Source organism: Diabrotica undecimpunctata, chromosome 3, assembly GCF_040954645.1.
Source record: "Diabrotica undecimpunctata isolate CICGRU chromosome 3, icDiaUnde3, whole genome shotgun sequence".
Taxonomy (NCBI): domain Eukaryota; kingdom Metazoa; phylum Arthropoda; class Insecta; order Coleoptera; family Chrysomelidae; genus Diabrotica; species Diabrotica undecimpunctata.
Genome location: NC_092805.1, coordinates 130,472,932 through 130,488,395, shown reverse-complemented (window position 1 = coordinate 130,488,395; position 15,464 = coordinate 130,472,932). Strand labels below are relative to the sequence as shown.

The window sequence follows — 15,464 nt, the reverse complement described above, 5'->3', positions numbered from 1 at the left end:
ATCTATTTCATCGAAAGACGAATATATTCCATCTACAGACGATGAGGATCGGGAAGTTTAAAAAAGTGTTAAATTTGTATTTTTGTGGGTGACGACAATTATTAGGGGCTTACGTTTGCAAGCCATGCAAAACGAAGAGGAACCGAATGAAAATTTAAATCCAAATACAGAAAATCAAAATACACATGAATGGCAAAATGATCATGATGGAATAAAACAATTTGAGTTTATTAGATGTTGCAACGTGGTGGTAGAGCCACCACAAAGTAAGACACCTTTTGATTACTTTCGTCTTCTGGCGGATGAAACTTTTTTTGAGCTGACAATGACAGAAACGAATCTGTATGCTAAACATTTAATCATATCGGGTTTTACACAAAGATTTAGAGTAATAAATTGGAACCCACTCATTACCGAAGAATTACTTAAATTTTTTGGGCTACTCTTACACATGAGGACATGAAAAACCAACAGAACGCAAGATTATTGTAAACGTGATTAAAAATGAGTAGAGACCATTTTTTGTTAATTCTTCGGTGTCTATACTTTACCAAAAATCCAGAGGTAGGAGAAGACGAGCTGTACAAAATTCGTCCATTGCTAAATTATTCTAATCAAAAAATGAGTGACATATATATCATCCCGACAAATATCTCTCCCTTGCTGAATCAGTAGTTTTATGGCGTAGTCGTCTCTGTTTTAGAATATATATTAAAAATAAGCGCCATAAATTTGGTATAAAAATGTATGTACTTACTGAACTTAAGAGATTAGTTCAAAATATAAAAGTTTATGCTTGTAAATTTGGCACTAACGCCGGAAGAGACCATTCAAAAAAATTTTCATGGAATTGATGCACAAACATCTAAATGGAGGTCATTCGTTGTTTACAGACAATTTTTACATGAGTATGGAACTTGCCGAAACACTTATAAAGTACAAAACATATTGTACAGGAACTCTTCTGGGTAGAAGATAAGGAAATTCAGTTAAAAAAGGCGAGTCAGTAGAAAAATATAAAAACGGCGTTGTTGTTGGCAAATGGGTCAATAAACGGGAAGTAATAAATATATCCACTGAGTTCAATGTTATGGTAGAATGTGACAATAAACAAAAAAACTAAAACCTCTTCTAATCACCGAATATAATAAAAATATGAGTGGTGTTGATCGCAAAGATCAAATGTTATCATATCATCCTTGCGAAAGAAAAACCCTTCGCTGGTACAAAAAATTGGGTGTACATATACTACAAGTGATTTTAGTAAACTCCTATTTTTATTTAACAAATATTCTGGAACAAAACTGTCTCTTTATGACTCTCGACTAGAAATTATGAGAAATTTACTACGCTCTCCTCAGAAAAATGTTCTTACAACATTGAATAACTTATCTGAACGGCATATGTTAAGCAAAATAGCTGAAAAAAATACAAAACGAGAAACGAAACGTGAAAAGTGCAGGGTGTGTACAGTAAATAAAAAAAGAAAAGATACGAGTTATAAATGTCTTATTTGTACTGACAAATCTGGTCTTTGCCTAGGCGCATGCTTCGTATCATACCATGAAGATCGAAAATTACTCTAGTTGGTGTATTTTTTGTACTATTGGTTGCCTACAACGTTCAAGTTGCTCTTATTATAATATTTTTAGTGTATGTTTTGTTACTTTTTGTAGCCTTTTATTTCAAAAATAAGACGCGGATCCGCGTCCCTTGGCATTTGGTGTGAAAATTTAAAGTGTGGTGCCAACGGCGCGGATCCGCGTCTTTTTGACATTTGCTCCAAAATTTGGCATATAATGTCTAAAACATCTAAAACATCATATAAAATACCAACAACCAACTCTTATCACTGTTGAAAAAATGTTCCTAACACATGGCATGTTCCTATAAGATTACGTACGCAGTAAACGTGTTAATGACAAACAGTTAAGTATATAGTGGAGAAATGCCCGATCAGATCCTACACTGGCAATCCGTCTTACTTCTTAATTGCGACCAAAAGGTCAATTCAATATATTTGTCAAATAAATGTTTGTTATTTATGAATGAAGCGTCACCTGAAGATCGCCGAGGAGCTGCAGCGTTGAGTCGAAGCCGGACTTATCAGTCTGTGCCGTAAGCACGGCAAGGCGGAGATAAACGTAAGCAGCGGCCGAGGCCACTAGAGGCAAAAGCCTATGCCAAGACAAAGCTGAACCGAAGAGATTTGTATTAATCGAATCTTCACGGAGGCCAAAATCGAGGCATAGGCAAGTGAAAAAGTAAACGGGCTTAGCCCGTCGGGATACTCCCTGTGCAACGATTGGGATGACACTGTGAGGTGTAATATTTTAGAAATTACACCTCGCAGACACGGTTTCAAGGTCAGGGTGGTGAGAAATTCAAGCAGATCCCACTCTAGTTCTGTCAAGAGCGTGAACTTTCGAGTAAAGGTAAAATACGGCTTCTACGGTAAAAACCGTGCCACCCAGAAGCACGGCTTCTGGGTGGCACCCAGAAGCCGTGCTGACAACGGGTCATACGGTCAAAAAATAAGCTTTCCTCCAAAGGTTAGGACTTCCACTCCCACGCGAAAATGGTTCGCTCACGATCCCCACCTGGCCGAAAGGCCACTTTAAGCCCCAGTGGTTATAGTTCGAGCTACAAACTCAACTATAACATATATGATGCCCTCCTAGAAGACCAGGACACGAATTACGAGATCTTCGAAGATCTCCCCACCGAGGACATAGACCAAAGCGACTTCAAACGCCCCAAGACTAAGAAAAAGAGGACAAAAGACCGGGCGGAGGGAAACCGAGAAAAAAAAATATACACCACGGACGACGACGTACCCCTCGATAAAAGAGCCACAACAAAAAGGATGAGACAGAGGAGCAGTGAGGACGAAAAGTCCGATGAAGTCGCTATTGAAAGAAAAGGATGCCGAAATAACAGCACTAAAACAAAAAATAGAAGAACTGCAGGATACGATAATAGCCTCGCAAAGAACAATAATTGGCCACATTGACTCAAAGTTCCAAAACCTAAGAAGGCAACAGAAAGGTCCCCAAAAGAGAGCAGCAAAGAAGATACCTGGGAAACCCAGGCCAAAAAGACGTCAAAATCTAAAAAATCTACGGGATTGATCCACAAAGCATTGATCCAAAGACAAAAGCAACCACAGAAAAGTCCACGGGAACAATCCCAAAGACAAAAACGACCACAGAGAAGACAAAAAAGAGAACACAAGAAGAAGAACCCAAAAACAGCAAGAAGAAGGCCGTGAAGTCATCAGGAAAGAGATGCGCGCGCTAAACATGCCCTCCGACTCCATGTCAAGCACAAGCAATGGAAACCGACGGAGAGCCAACTACAAAACACGATCATCCAACGTGGAAGTCAAAGCCGCCTGTAATTAAATTATAGAGCGTCAGCCAGACAGGAGCAATACTAGATATTACTCAGAAAAAGAAGGTGATAACGTCGAATAGACTATCGAGAAGCAGACGAGAAACTTTAATCCAAGCGAAAAGTCCAGAAGATTACAGAACTATGGTGAAAATCATCGAGGATTATAATCAAAAAACACCTATACAATGGAATGCCTTCCCACTAGAGGAAGACATAAAACCAAGAATGGTTTTAAGAGGACTACCTCCAAACACAGATTTTACAGAAATGTTCAATACTCTTAAAGAAGAGTATGATATCGAATGTGAATCGATAAAGAACATGATTTCCAGAAAGAGTGACAAAAGAAATCTACCAATGTTTGTGCTGACACTGGAGAAGGAGGACGTGGAAAAAGCCAGGCGCATCACTAATCTGATGCATATGAAGGTCCAGATCGAGGACCTCAGAAAAGCAACTAGGCCCACGCAGTGTTTCAACTGCGAGGGGTGCTACCACGCGCAGAGAGCATGCTTTAAGACACCTCGATGCGTACGATGCGGAGAAAATCACTCCACAAGAAATTGCCAAATGCCCCGAGAACAGTAGGCAAAATGTACCAACTGCCAGGGACAACACCCGGCAAACTTCAGAGGATACCCCAGATGTCCAACCTGGGGAAGAAAACAACCACAAAGACAACAAGCCCCGCAAAAAAGGCCGCAACATCAAGCGGACCTTTCTACGCACAGGCAGCGAAAGCGCAAAATACCGAGAACACCATCTTGATCTCGAAACAACAGCAAGACGGAGTAGTGAACTCAGCTAAGGAACTGGTCACTAGAATTGTCCACGAGGCGATCGCAGACATAAAGCTAGCACTGAACTATTGCAAGCAAATAGGGGATACTTGAGGATAGGCTCCTGGAACCCAGGAGGCATAAGGACCAACCAGAATATACTGGACGAACTGGTCAATAGATATGAAATGGATGTCGTGGCAATACAGGAAACAAAGCTCACGAACAACATCAAGTTTCCGAGCTACGACATATACAAGAAAGATAACACAGCAAGATCAGGTGGCACAGCAATATTAGTGAAAAAAGGCATAGGTCATATTAGAATTCTAACCCCACAACTAAATACTATGCAAGCAACAACAGTAAGAATACAAATTAGGCAAGGAGAAGCCAGAGTAACCTCTGCCTACGTAAGACCACAAGATGTACTGATCGAAGACGACTTAAATACCTAAATAAAGAAGACCTAAATGCAAGATCCCCAAACAGGAACCACAGAACAACGAACAGAAATGGAAGACTACTAAACACATACTTAGAAAACAATGACGACGTTATGATAATGGGCCCTACAGACCCAACACACTACCTAGGAAACGGACTTCCTACACACATAAACATTGTAGTAGCAAAAAACCTTGGACTACAAACAGAATTACAAACATTAAACGAAGGCACAACGGACCACAGCCCCATCCTATTAGAACTAGGAACGTGGAAAGGGGAAAGTACAATCAAAAAGTTAAAAAGAAAACAAAGTGGACGAACTTCAAAAAACTCGTGAGTACTGGAATAAATATAGTTCCAGTGATAGACAACCCACGAGGAATAGAAGACAGAGTCCTAGAGTTGGAAAACATCATCCAACAAGCACTCAGTAACAGCACTACAGAAGAGGAAGTAGAAATGCACACGGGAAGATTTAAGGATATACCGCAGGAAATAAAAGATTTGATAAGGGAAAAGAACAGAGCAAAGCAGACAGCAAGAAGGCCAAGGAACCAGGTGGACAAAAATAGAGCAAATAGGTTAAACAGAGAGGTCACAACAGCACTACAACAACACCGTAGTGAAAGCTGGGAAAATCACATAAGCGATATGAAGGAACAAGGACCAAATAGGCAAAACATTTGGAGGCTTCAGAGCATACTGAGAAATGACAGAAAGCCAATCCCTCCATTACTTGGAGAAAACGGAATAGTCTGCACTGCAGTGGAAAAAGCAGAGGTAATGAGGAGTACTCTCGAGAGAGAGTGTACATTAAATTACCACCCAGACGAGGACATCGACTTCATAGAAGTCGAAAGACAAAGAGAAAGACCCGAAAATCCAAACGAAACCATCCCTCCTACATCACCGGAGGAGTTAAACGAGCTAATTAAAAGCAGCTCGCCGAAAAAGGCACCTGGTCCAGATCAAATAACGAACAGGGCTCTAAAATACTTACCAGCGAGAGCCATAGTATATTTAACAAATATAATCAATGCGATGCTAAGATTCAAGAAATTCGCAAACAGATGGAAAGAGGCCCATGTCATAATGTTACCAAAGCCCAAAAAAAACAGCACATTCCCGCAAAACTACAGTCTAAAAAGCTTGCTACCTGCAATCAGCAAGATTGTAGAGATAGTAATACTCAGCAGAATCCAAGCTGAAACAGACAGACTAGATATAATACCCAAAGCCCAACTCGGTTTTAGATCAGAACACTCCAGTGAGCTACAAGTACTCAGATTAACAGAGTACATAGCAGCTGGATTTAATGATAAACAATACACAGGAGCTGCCTTCCTAGATGTAAGCAAAGCTTCCGACAGAGTCTGGCATAAAGGACTAATCTACAAAATGAGAAGATACGGCTACAGCGGAGCAATGAAAAAACTAATCTCTTCGTACTTGAGCAATCGTAGTTTCAGAGTTCGAATAGAACAAGTCCTATCTGAACTAGGGAACCTGGAGGCTGTAGTGCCACAGGGAGCGGTACTGTCACTTCTACTGTACACGATATACACAGCAGATATACCTAGAACACCAGGTACATTACTAAGCCTCTATGCCGACGACACAGCGATAGCGGCCAAACACAGAAATGTAGACACAGCGGTAAACAACTTACAAACAGCGCTAGATGACATAGAAGAATGGAGTTTAAAATGGAAAATCGCTATAAACTCCGAAAAGACACAGGCTGTACTTTTCAAAAAGAGGCACCAACAACCAGAAGAACAGGTGACTATGCCAGACAATCCCATCGAGTGGAAAAGCGAAGCAAAATACCTCGGAGTAATCATGAACAAAGGTATAACGTTTAAAATTAAAAGTGAAACTGGAACAAACCATGAAGTGGAGATATCCAGTAGTGGCTAGTATACCTGTTGAATACAAAGCACGTGGTGTTCGTGTGTATTAAGGTATAAAAAATGCTTATTAAAAGCTTAAATTTTTTTATTTTAAAGAAGATCTTTTCGGAATTAAATCATTCCATCATCAGTTTAACGTTTAGTAAACACGTAGACGCTACAATACAAAAAGCCAACATGGGACGAGCATCAATAAGAGGCCTAGCAGGAAGAAAAAGCAAACTCAGGATAAAAACCAAAATAAGATTAATAAATAGTATAATTCTTCCTATACTAACATATGTATCTCTCGCATGGGGACACATATGTAACACAACAAAAAAGAAAATACAAGCGGCACATAACAGCAGCCTAAGAGAAGCAGTTAACGTACCGAGATACGTTGCAGAAAGATTCCTCTTCAAAGAATTACGACAAATTAGAGTGACTGATATAATGAAGGAAAAAGCAAGGAAAAAGTTCGCGCAGCTAGAGAACCATCCTAGTCACATATTGCGAGAGATCATGAGGTATGACGCTTTCCACAGATGGAAGCGCAAGAGACCCAAACAACAAATAGTAGAATAAAACCAAACGTACTAGAAAGAAAATCAGTAAATACACCAGAGGGAAAACAAAACACCAGAGAGAAAACACTACAAAAAACAACAAAAACAACGCACCAAGAAGATAGTTTGTAGCTCAAAAAACTCGTGGACAATCGCAACGTACAGCATGGACCCAGTTAATTTTAGTGAGATACACACAGACTAATAAACTTTGATAGGTAGAACAAGAGATGCGGAATAGGGACAGACGTTTTTTAAATAATGTGTTTTGGGAAAGACCAATTAAGAGAGAAGCTGTAGGACAACATAAGAAAAGATATAAACATTTATTTAGAGAAGATTTGGAGAAAATGGTGGTGGGAAAATAGAAAATTTTGGTACAGGATCGACAAGAGTGGAAGGCAATAGTAAACTTAGGGAAGACTCACGATGAGAGTTGTAACGTTAACTAATGATGATGATGATGATGAATAATTTTTAACACGTCTGCCTTTTCGCACTAAAGATATCAATGGCACATAATTGTAACTATAAAATCCAGAAATTGATCTGAAACCAGTTTTGCTTGAATGTCAATAAATTAAAATCATCTAAGGGAAGCCTACGTCACGCATAAATATTGCTGTCTTATACAAGATTTAAGTAGCTATTACAATAGCAATTCATATGTTAAAGGGGACTAAACATGAAAGTCTTTTATATTTAATATTAACTTACCTAAATTGGATCTATTACTAATCTCATTTTCTATGGCTGCAAATAGTGAGGAAAAGTTGTCTACTGTATTATGTGGCAATATATAACTTAATTCTTTTCCATGTCTTCTGTCCTTTTTTGCCGTTCTGACGTATCGCGTGACTAACTGAGTTATAGAATCTTCCCTGGCCACATTTTCAAGGACTAAAGTCAAGTGATAGCCGACACCAAATTTATTTTTCAAAAACAATGAACTTCCGCAACATCTCACTTTACCTTTGGAGATTACTGCTTTTCGATCAGCTATAAAAAAGGTAAATGATTATTGAATTAATTTTAATTTATAGTGGTCCAAAGCATATCCAAGAACATTTAGGGAATTTAAATAGCATTTAAATGCTACATTATCACCCACCACATCTAAATAATATCGATCTTTTAGCCACAACTCCAATATTAATATCATCGAAACCTACCCTGTAATAAATTGATAGCAGATTTTAATCTCTCGTTAACTAATTATGATAAGCATTAAACAAATCCACAATTTCTAAGGCAAACCTTTAAATAATTAATTGCTAATAATAGATTTAACCAAATTGTATAACAAAATGCTTCTAAGATCCCCAGAGCTGTTAGATGTACTGTAACTTCAATTACAGATTTAATCATATCTTTCAATCTTCCGCTCTTCTACTGCATACTTACTGCTAAATTATTTTGTTTTCTCTAAGCTACAAACTCACTATCACCAGGATATAAAAAGTAGCAATATGTGCTGACTCTTAAGCGTCTATCTATTCTCTTAAAAGTATGTACACGGTACATCCGTTGGGTCAAGCTATTCAAAACTCTTTAGATAGTTTAATCTCACTGGGAGTATCCATAAACATGATCTGGAATATGTCTTATGTAGGAACCCCTTTTTTTTAACTTTTTGCAAAACAAGCCGCGTCTTCTAATATTGAGACTGAAAACATACAACTCAATACAAATTTACAGTCGTATTTTAAAGATATCATCCAAATGTGCAAGATCAGTGAAAGAAAATCCCTTTCAAGCTTCATGATATCCCGTTGGGACAAGATGTATGGCGTCCACCAGTAAAGAAAAAGAATATACGAATTTCGGAGAACGTGTTGATGCTGATATAGAATCTGTCATTGCTTAACATTCTGAAGTCTCCGAGCAGGAAATTTTAGACGAACTAATAGTATCCAATGCAATAAGCTGTTGTCTGGGAGCCGGTCAATAGCGAAAATTTACAGAAATTTACATTTGAGGACTATAATTCTGCAGGTTTTCATACACAATTAGACAAAAACTTCTACAACAAATCGCACTTTCAATTCTACAAATATTTTGTAGACGATGGTCTTTTATCCATGCTGGTAAATATTAAAATATCTAATTTATTTTGTCCCACTGATTTCGATTTTTTTTTTATTTTTAGGTCGAAGAAACAAATTGTTATGCCCTGTAGTTTCAGGAGAAAAATCAGAAAAAAGCGCACATATTACCGCGTGGTAATTTTTTGGATTGGATTGTGTCATTTTCCATATTTTCACTCGTACTGGTCAAAGAATGATCTTTATATGAATAATATCAAAAGAGTAATGTCAAGGAATCGCTTTCAGTTATTGTAGAAATTACTGCATTTCAACGATAATACAGTAGCAACAGATAACCGTTTACAGAAGATCGTTTCCTCGGTTAACAGACTGAAGAATAAATTCAAAGCTATCATCGTTCCAAAGAAAAACGTGTGCATTGAGGAAATTTTAGTGCCTTTTCAATGGCGACTAAAATTCAAGCAATATATTACCAACAAGAGGCACAAATTTGAATGTATTTTACCATTTCCGGTTCAATTTCATCATCTCCACCTGCCTTGCCTATTTTTATATTTGATAATCCTTCTATTACTTCTTCTCTACTTATTTGCTCTGGCTCTGTGTTTTCTTCGCCTTCATTGATTATATTGTCTTCCTTTATCACTTCGGTATCAAATTTTTTCTCATATTATTCTTTCCATACCCTAGCTATTTGTTCTGGGCTTATTTGTATTTGTTTTTTAATCACTTAGAATGTAAAAAAAAATGTGTAAAAATTAAATTATAGTAGTAAGTGTATTTTACCTATCTTTAACGGTAGGTACCCTTTAGTCCGATCATTTTTTACAATAACAAACTTGGGTTATAGGGTAATACGGTAATAGAGTGAAACGAGTAGTGTAGATACGTGTAAAAATAAGTATATCATAAAAATATCGCACAATATAGTACCTAATATATCAGCTTCGTCCATAAAATGTGTAGTTAGCAATATTACTTTATTGCTTCTTAGTCCCTGCAAAACATTCCACAAGTGTCTCCTTGAATAAGGATCGACGCCGGAAGTTGGTTCATCAAGTATTATAATCTGCAACCATATTTATGTCAAAATATTGATCTGTAATATAATAATTAAGAATTTTCAAAAACAACTACAAAAAACAGACATTGGCAACGGAATAAGACAGATTTGTTAAGCCTCATGCTCTTTAATTTAATCATAAATTAAATCATCCAAATAGTCAACAAACGAAGAGGATAGAGAATGGGCAACAAAAAAGTAGAAATACTTTGTAAAGCAGAAGACGAAATATTGATAGCCCAAGGTGAAGATACTCTACAAGGGTTAATCCACAGAACTATCTCAATTTAGAAAACTAAAACAATAGTAGTCAGTAAGGAACCAATCAGGTGTAAACTAGAAATCAGTGTTCGACAAGTAACGGAAATAAACTAACGTAACTGAGATATCAAGTATAAAAAGCAAATAAACTGGCAGGATACCTTAATAACACTGTATGGCGAAACCGACATATTAACACTGAGATGAAGTCAAGAATATATAAAGCAAATGTACAACCAATCATGACATATGCCTCAGAAACAAGATCCGATACATCCACAGCAGAAAGGCTACTGGAGATGGCGGATATAAAAATACTGAGAAGATGTATAGGAAATACGCTGTAGTTTAAATGAGGATTAATGACATTGGCAGAAAATGGGTTAACCGCATAAGCAGATAAAGGGGACGACGGTCGTTAAAATAGCAAGACATGGAGTGACAACCTTCCATAGGAGTATTAATCCGACAATAAACAAGCAAAATTAAGAAGTAGAATTTTAGATATAAATGAGTAAACAATTAAAATCTTAAACGATATCGCATTAGTAAAAAATATATTTTATTGTTTGATGATTAGAGTAAAATGTACAATGCGCGTCTAAGTTCTCACCACACCATATTTTCTAATTCATTAACCAAAACAATTCTTCAAATGTATGCTAAATCAAATATTCCATAATATATTAAATTTGTCTTCGAGCTATTTTTTAATTCTCAGATATTTTTGTTTAGCTGTGCAACAAGCTTTGATGTAATAGGTAAAAGTAGAAGAGACAAGATGAAGTATTCAAAATCATACAAACAGCACCTAATGGTGATAACTAATCAAGTATTATTGACACATTTATGAAAACTGGGCATATACTTACTGAATTGCGTGGAATAGATGTAGAACAAAATACCCAAGTAACTAACTGAACAGACACCAATATGAAAAAAAAATTCATGCTTAGGTACAATAAACAAGTAGAAGAAATTTTAAGTACCTAGGATCGTTATCACAAATAAATGGGGAAAAAATGGAGATACATGCAGTACAATTAAAGGGTATAATATATGCAAAAGTCACATTTTTCACTTTTTGTCAAAAATGTATTTTTAGTTATTTAGTATGATCCACATTGAAATAAATAATTCTACAAAGTTTGAAAAAACAGAACTAACAATTTCTTCTAAAATTAATCAATAAAAATCGCGTTGTTCTCCCAAAACTAACGTCTTCCACCGCATTAACTTGCAGAACTCACGTTCTCCCTTTCAGCATATGAGACTAGATGGTAAAGTGCCACCTAGGCTGTTTGTTAGCCTTGTTTGCCTTTCGGCTTAGTTTATTATCAATTAGTTTCACACAAGCGAAGTACTTTTTTTAAGTTTTTGTCTTGTTTTTCAATATTTAAAGTAATAAAATAAATTATAATATAAAGTAATGGTGCAATTGTTAAGAAACGAGTAAAGAAGCCGGAAAATTGGACGAGAAGTGAGGCAAAGAAATGCAGGTATTTAACCTAAATTTAATCTTAACTGTGCAGTGTTAAATTCAAAATGTCTTGTTAGACTTAAATGTTTAGATAAAAAATAGACGATAGCCGATCTAACCGATGTTTATGTTTCGCTTTTTTAATTATATTTCAAAAGGCTTCCTGAACTTCCTGACATGCAACCACCATAGTGGCGCACTATTATGCAGACCAATATCAGCTCAGGATATTAGACGCTTTCACTAAAAGTTTTATGCAACACAGGATAAAACATTATAAGGTTGTTTTATCTTAAAACAATTGACTATGCAGCAAATCCAAAAGAACTCGTTCAAAAAATAATAGAAATACAGTACAACGAACTAGGGCGAAATATCTTATACGAAACAATGAAAAGAAAAATTACCCAGTTTGCTATACTACATTTTTGGAAACCTTAAATGTGTCCAGGTTAGCTCCGCTTAGCTCAAAGGTATTTTACAACTGGTAAAATGCCAGAAGAGAGATGAGGAGGTGATAGAACTTCTCAACTTCTCACAAGTTTACAGCCAAAAAGCAAGCGTTTTTGAATAGCTTAAGCTGTAGCGAAACACATTATTGTACAAATATGTAAGATGTATCGAAAGTATCTCTCAGTTGAACTTAATGTACGGAAACTTTGGCTAATGTACATAATAGCTGTATAAGACAAAACTGTTGAAGTAAAAGAGCAATACTTTAGATATATTTTTAACACATAATATATCTTAGGTTTTGGTAGCCCACGGGTGGATGTTTGTTCCAACATGCTTGTCACTCACCGAGCAAATAAAAGTATGCGAGGATGTACAGCAAAAAGCTACTCTCATAACAACTAAACGAGTACACAAGTTAAAATATACAGCATTTTATGCTGTATATTTGCTCTTCTTAAGGAGGTCAAAAATTACTTGTTGATTTTGCTTTGAGTACCAAAAAACAAGGCGCTACCGAAACTTCCAAATCAATCCACTTATTATAGTCGATAGTTATACTCTGTTTCTGTGTTGTAAAAGAGTCTTTAAAATCCAAATTTACTAAGAAAAACATAATTTTCTACGTATGGATTGGGAACGAGTTTAGAAAAGGTTTAGATGTAATAGCATCCTGTTTATTTAATTTATTATGTGCTGTTGATATAATCCCATACACGGCTGTTCGTCTTATTAGTAATGGTTGTGGGAGTCAAAATAAAAACACAATTTTACTTGAAATACTGGCCAAATGGTTCCTAAATGCGCCAAATCATATAACGGAGCTCCAGGTCGTTTTTCCGATGACAGGTCATAGCTTTCTCTCTCCTGATTGCGTTTTTGGAAATATTGAGAAGGAAATCAGAAATCGTGAGATAGTTGTTAGTCCTGAGGAATATTTTCAAATAATAAACAGGTTTGCTACTGTTAAAAAGCTTGGAGATGACGCAACAGTTGCAAATTGGAAATCAGTAACAAAGGAAGTCATAAAGACTCGTGCTTCTTTGCATTTTGACATACAGTCTTACCAGCAACTTTACTCTATCCGAAATAAGGTACAAAACATCACCTGTATTTTGGTTCAAGGTGAGACAACTTATAAATGGAGAAGTGAAGTTGCGGACACTGCACGAAGCATCACTAAACGAGGACAAACTTTACATAGTTTAAGATTCGAGACTATTGCTAAAGATAATTATATAGCAAAACCCCAAAAAAAAAGACCACGCAAATTCTCTTTTAAAGAAACACTATGGAGATTTTAAAGAAGAAATTTTAAAGAATTACGATCCAGAAGGAGGCGTTGAAACTGACGAAAATAAAGTGTGCCTTGCTGTTAATGAGATACTTCTTTTCCAAATTTAATTTTTTATTGGCAAGTTTTATATTTTAAAGTAATGAAATTTTTTTATCTTCCAAGCTAAATACCAAGCTTAATTCCCATTAAGCTTTGTTCCAAAACTAACTGTTTCCACCTTGTTACAGTGCAGATCTCACATTCTTTAAATTTTGGTACCAAAAGTAACATTATCCAAATTAATAGGTAATTTTTTTGTATTCAGTGCTGTACTCCCCACCATATCTTTATAAAATCCATTATTAAGTTACTTTCTAAACGTAAACAAAAAATTCGTTATAGTTGACTTTAAAATATTGTTTTTAGATGGTTTTTTTCATTTCCCCTAAAATTTTAAATAGTGAAGAATGTAACTTTTGCATATATATCCTTTAATTGGGATGAGGTAAATGATGTGGAAGGAAGAAAGGTGTGTTATATAACATAAAGGTTCCAATGAAACTAAAGGAAAAATTATCTTAAACTACCATAAGTCCAGCTATGACGTGCGAAACTGAATGTAGGGTAGGTGAAAAACAATAACAACGAATATACATAGCAAAAATGAGAATGTTAAGATAAATAAATGGCGAGACAAAAAATGATAAAAAGAATAAAATTTAGAACGATTATATTAATGGAAGTTTAGAGGTGACACCAATTGATGCTAAAAAGAGCACAGGTTGTTAGAATGGTATGGGCATGTTCACGTCGAGATGTTAATCAACGCATACGAGGAGTTACTGATTTGCAAGTTCCTGAGGAAGTAGGGGGGGCAGACCAAAAAAAACTTGGGAGGAAACGCTTAGGCAGGACATGTTGTTAAATGGGATTGATATTGGTATGACCCAAGAATTATGGAGAAATGTAATTATAATTAAATGTAAATGTAAATTTGAGTACATAAAATAAAGAAAAAATAGTAAATAAAAATGGATAATATACATTAATAGTAACCAGAAATTGAAAATTGGCAACTTGTTTAATATAAGTATAGACGAAAGCAGTAAAAAAATTGATCCTTAGCAACTGCCAATGGACATATTTTCGGAAGACCTGCAAGTTTTAATAACAACTCAAGTCCAATAATCTTACCTTTGGGTCACCAATTAGAGCAATACCAACTGATAGTTTTCGTTTTTGTCCTCCACTTAAAAACTTGCTTTTCGTATTAATTTTATCAACTAAATCTATTTGTCTTATCGTCCTATTAACAGCAGCTTTTATATCCGATATTCCCTTTATTTTAGCGAAGAATTCTAGATGTTCTCCTGCAGTTAGATTATCAAATAGAATATCATGCTGAGGACAAATTCCTGTCATTTTCCTAATTTTATTCATATTTTTTGAGTTCCTGCAAAATAAGTTGAAATATATTGATACCATGTTAAAAAAATGTGTCAAGTATAGGTTGTTATTTATGAACGTCGCAACTGTGCCTTTACTACATGAAAGTTTTTGTTAAAATGAAATTTAAATTTGGACAAGTCAACTTTACATGTTAACGGCTTGAACATTATCGTGTTTTGACTACAAATTCTTGCTTAAAATGACTTTTTTTCCTTAATCGGAAAAACTTTAAATTTTTGATATTTTTTATTTAACAAAAATACAGGTGGGCATAAACCAACCAATAAGGTGAAAAAATACAAAATATTTAAATATCTAAATGTGTGTTCTTCCAAACAAAATTTTTCA

The 15,464-nt window shown here is 35.7% G+C and overlaps 1 protein-coding gene across 2 annotated transcripts in view; it reads right to left on the bottom strand.

Moving 5' to 3' along the window:
- The window catches only part of LOC140437410 (cholesterol transporter ABCA5-like), a 154,944-nt gene that overhangs the window by 49,922 nt on the left and 89,558 nt on the right, over positions 1–15,464 (bottom strand). For both annotated transcript variants that reach the window (XM_072526926.1, XM_072526925.1), the window contains exons 13-15: positions 14,862–15,120; positions 10,068–10,203; positions 7,804–8,085 (exon numbers count right to left, since the gene is read on the bottom strand). In XM_072526926.1, coding sequence (XP_072383027.1) covers positions 7,804–8,085; positions 10,068–10,203; positions 14,862–15,120 — 677 coding nt within the window. The remainder of the gene's footprint in view (positions 1–7,803; positions 8,086–10,067; positions 10,204–14,861; positions 15,121–15,464) is intronic.